Below are 5,299 nucleotides of genomic sequence, written 5' to 3'. Positions count from 1 at the left end.
CTTATATATTTTATCTCGTATTTAGTTATGAATATTAATTAATTTCGACCAAGCAAACAAACATTATTTGTATTATTATTATGAAGCTCTTGAACGTTCCTAAATATTTGAGGTTGTTATATTTACAGACCCTACTGCCCTTAAGAAAAAGACTAGTCATGTAATTATGTCCCTTAGCTTGGAAATTAAATTATTTATGATTTTCCAAACTTTGTGATTCCTATAAAGTCCATACACAAAAGACTTTCATTTTTGTAATATTCATCAAACATTTTTAATTTTTCTCTTTTCCATGGATAACACACAACTTCATGTTGCTATAGTGTCAAGCCCTGGTATGGGACATTTAATCCCAGTACTAGTCTTAGGCAATCAATTAGCCACTCATCATAATATCAAAATTACAATTCTTGCTATCACAACAACCTCTTCATCGTCCGAAATCAAATTTCTCAAGAAATCCAACGAGAAAAAAACTATTGAAATTATTCCTATTCCATCGGTCGATATTTCCCACCTAATAGACTCCACTACTAAAGTTATCACTCAATTACGTCTATTGGTTCGCGAAGCATTGCCTGGAATTCGTTCAGGCATAGCTTCGATGAACCATCGTCCAGATGCTCTCATTGTCGACATTTTTGGCACACAAATAGTGTCCATAGCCGAAGAATTTAACATTCCTAAGTATGTGTTCCATACTACCAATGCATGGGTATTAGCGTTATTTATATACCTACAAGTTCTTGACCAAGAAATTGAGGGTGAATATGTTGATCTTAAACAACCTTTGGAAATTCCGGGTTGCAAAGCGTTACAACCGGATGATGTGGTGGATCCAATGATGGATCGGAGCGATCAACAATATCATGAGTATCTTAAACTAACAATGGAATATACGTGTTTTGATGGAATCTTGATTAATACTTGGGAAGATTTAGAGGGTGAGACTATCAAAGCACTTCGAAGTAATGAAAAGTTGCAATCAGTTCTAAAGGTGCCACTTCCAATTTACCCAATTGGTCCCTTGAGGAGAACAATTGAAATAACTGAGCGTGATGAGGTAATAACTAGTTAAGTGATCATACGAGAAATCAAACCTATTATAGTCAATATCATATATGAATAGTTTTAAGTCTAATTATTGTTCTCTTGTTTAAATTTTTGCAAACAGGTGATTCAATGGTTAGACAACCAAAATTACGAGTCAATTCTATTTGTATCATTTGGAAGTGGTGGAACTCTTTCATCTCAACAAATGATTGAGCTTGCATGGGGTTTGGAATTAAGCCAACAAAAATTTGTTTGGGTGGTACGTCCACCGTCTGATGGCTGTCCAGATAGTGCATATTTAAACTCCAATGGAAGCCATACACATGACACGTTCAAATACTTACCAGATGGATTTTTAACTAGGACTAAAGATATGGGCCTAGTAGTTCCTATGTGGGCCAAACAAGCTGAAATCTTGAGTCATTCATCAGTGGGTGGATTTATATCACATTGTGGATGGAATTCGACGATTGAAAGCCTTACAAATGGAGTTCCTATGATTGCATGGCCATTACACGCCGAACAAAAAATGAACGCCACCATGCTTATGGAGGAGCTAGGGGTGGCAATTCGACCGGCGGTTTTACCGACAAAAAAATTGGTGAAGAGAGAGGAAATTCAAGGAATGGTGAGGATTTTAATGGATACAAAAGAAGGGAAGAGTACAAGGGAAAAAGCTAAGAAACTAAAGATAAGTGCGGAAAATGCACTAAGTGAAGGAGGTTCATCTTACAACTCAATGTGTGTACTTGTGAAGGATATTCGTCCAAAATAATTGTGGTCCAATTTATTTTATATTCAATTAAAAATAAGTTGCCTTGTTGTCTTTTCATGCATATCAGATTAGGGTATTTACAAACTCAATTATTCTAAATTCATGTTGAGCATATTCACTAAGAAAGTACTCTTTATTAAGATTCAATGTTGGAACAAAATGATCTATAATCCGGCGATTAGATGATCCAAGGCGTAAAGTCTAATATTCAGATGGAATTCTGCTGAATACTTGGGAAAATTTTGAACTTTTATCAGTCATGCGCTTAGATAAAAAGAACATTTAGACTTAGGTAGTCCTCTCCCAAATTACGTGAAAGTACTTGACTAATTACAAAATCTAAGAAAAAAAAGAAACGATTTTGATATTACATGGTTTTAGTAATTTCATTACAGTAGTTTTTGTGATTATAAATCATTTTATTAAAAATAAAATAAAAAAGATAGAACTAAATTTTTCTAAATATTAAAAAATGTCATTTTTTAAAGATTAACTATAAATGAAGGAGTGTAAGATAAATGGAACAAAAGGAGTAATAATTTTATATATATTCTATTCTACTATATTATAAAACAGAGTTTAGGCCCAAATATAATATATAATATTCAAGATTAGAACTTTTCCCAATCTTCCATATTATATATTATACTTGTGGGACTTTTAAAATTCTATTTTATACACAAGTATAATATATAATATTTAAGATTGGGACTTTCTTGAATATTATATATTATATTTATTATATAGTAGAACTTGGGCATAAACTCCTTTTAAAATAATATATAGAATATATATATATATATATATCTCACAAATGGAAAAGTCCCAATCAAGGAAGCAACATATATCATTTACAAATGACTTAAAAAGATTTAAAATATTTAAAAGCTATATAATAAAATAGGTTGACTCTCAGAATTCTATCAGGCTCACATATATTGGGACAGAAAAAATAACACATATCATTTTAATATTACCAAAAAAGTATTATAAATAATAATAATTAACAACTTAAAATATCTGAAAGACATTTTAAAAGGGTTAATTTTGTAATTTTATCCATATCACATAAATTAGGACAAAGTGACCAGTAATGTACATTATTTCAAAGTTACATAAAAATATTATAAATCACAATAGTTAATAACTTCAAATTATTTTTAAAAAAAATATGAAAATTTGGATAACTCTCCAAATTTCATTTGTGTCACATAAATTGAGACAACAAAAATAACATATATTGGGTCCATTTTAATTTATTTGTCTTATTTTTTTATATATTTAAAAATTGTGTAAAAATACTATAAATCATAATAATTGACAACATAAAATATGTTTTGAAAAAAAATACAAAAAATTCCATTGATTCTTCAAGTGAATCTATCGTAAAAATACTATAAATCATGATAATTGACAACATAAAATATTTCAAAAATGTGATATGTGAATAGTCTTATTATGCCTTAAATAGCGTCAAAGAAAGTACAGATTTGTGATAAAAAAACTTATTCATTTATCCACGCAAACAATCGCTTCTAAAACTCGGTTATTAGCCCCAGAATATACCATTTATATTATTGGGCTCGTGCATAGCACGGGCAACAATATCTAGTATATATATATAAAAAAATCATGTGAAATACAACCGACAATAACGTATTGGGATATAATAATTATTTGTATCATTTAAATAGATATAATATTTTAATATTCATTCCTATTTTTTATATATAATTTTATTGATTGACGTAAAATACGCATATCAAACACATAAATTAAACTAGTAATAATAAAAAGTACCCAATCAAATAATAATCAAAAGGCATAATCATTATCTTCTTATCCAAAATTAATGTTCTCACTATTCATGCAATCTGTGAATTCAATGGGAAAAAAATAATATTTGCTACATAGTCGTGTATATATTGATTAGAAAAATGGAGTACATAACCTTCACATATTAGCATACTAGATGTGGGACCCCGTGCTAGCACGGGGCCCAATATATGTTACTGTTTCTATTTCAATTTATGTGGTACATATGAAATTTGAAGTTAATCAATTTTTTAGTATGTTTTTATATATTTTAAGTTGCTAATTATTTGTATTTAGAGTATGTTTTACGTAAATATATTATAAATCACAATAATTAACAAGTTAATATAAAAAGAAACTTATAAAAAATTCATTGACTTTTGAAATTTCATTTGTATCACATAAATCAGGACAAAGCGAGTAATATATATGAAAATTATATAAAACGTACTATAACTTACAATAATTAGCAACTTAAAATATCTATATATCTATATTTCTCCCAATTTATGTGGTATAGATGAAATTTTAAAAGTTAACAAAAACTTTTTATATGTTTTCAAATATTTTAAGCTATATTATAATATGATTTATAATACTTTTTACATAAAAATTTTATTTATATAAAGTATAAAATAAAAAATTGTAAAAATGAAAACATAAATGTCAGCACGAGTCCAATCTATGTTAATTTCTATGTTTTAATTATTGTAATACCGATTGAATTTGGAGAGCCAACTAAATTTTTTTAAAGGATTTTTTGAAGTTGTTAATTATTATAAGTTATAATATTTTATTTATTTTAAACCAATATATGTTTCTCTCTGTCACAATTACATGACACATATGGAATTTGGAGAGTCAACTAAAATTTTAAAATATGTTAAGTTGTTAATTATTATACCTTATAGTACTATTACGTCATTTTCAAATAAAATATGTAATTTTTTAATTTCAATTTATGTGTCATTGATATAATTACATATATTAAGTAATAAAGAATTAATGTCTAAATTATGTGACACCTATGAATTTTGGAGTGTAAATCAAATTAGTTATATGATTTTAAAAAAAAATAAAGCAATTAATTATTACAATTTATAATACTTTTTATATATTTTTGAAATGATATATATATATATATATATATGATATTGATATTAGTATTATAATAAATTAAATTTTATTATTTTTAAATTTATGATCTCAATTGTAAGCCTATGCCACATTATAAAATGTTCCAAAGTAGATATCAGATTTACAAAAATGTCGATGCCAACTAAAGTAATAAAATAACATCTAAGGGCATGAACCTATATATATATATATAAAGCTGAATATAGACAATATGATGTGGCACCTCTCTATGGCCAACATTTCTATTCATTTTTTTTCTCCTTTTTTTGACATTTTATCTTTGTTTTGTATTTTTTATTTGTATTGTAAAAAAAAAATTGAAAGTATTTATGTCATACCTAATTAATTATGCCCTTTATAACATCCATTACACTAATATAGATTTAAGTAAATGGAAATGGAAGATGAAAAGATAAAAACTATTCATTTTTCATAACTATTTATAATTATTTAGCCTATAAAATAAAAATAAAATAGTTGAGCATTTGTAACAAATAAGAACAAATTTCTTCACTTTGG

At 26.9% G+C, this 5,299-nt stretch overlaps 1 protein-coding gene across 1 annotated transcript; it reads left to right on the top strand.

Moving 5' to 3' along the window:
• Positions 1-292: 292 nt before the first annotated feature.
• Positions 293-1,872, top strand: LOC125840071 (anthocyanidin 3-O-glucosyltransferase 5-like). The gene is made up of 2 exons (XM_049519057.1): positions 293-1,063; positions 1,175-1,872. Exons 1-2 carry the CDS (start codon positions 293-295, stop codon positions 1,826-1,828), a joined length of 1,425 nt encoding a protein of 474 aa, XP_049375014.1. The 3' UTR covers positions 1,829-1,872.
• Positions 1,873-5,299: the final 3,427 nt, after the last annotated feature.

Source organism: Solanum verrucosum, unplaced genomic scaffold (genome assembly GCF_900185275.1).
Source record: "Solanum verrucosum unplaced genomic scaffold, falcon-dt-bn FXZP01000180.1, whole genome shotgun sequence".
Lineage (NCBI taxonomy): Eukaryota > Viridiplantae > Streptophyta > Magnoliopsida > Solanales > Solanaceae > Solanum > Solanum verrucosum.
The sequence above is the reverse complement of the archived record's forward strand: the minus strand, read 5'-3'. Positions and strand labels throughout refer to the sequence as shown.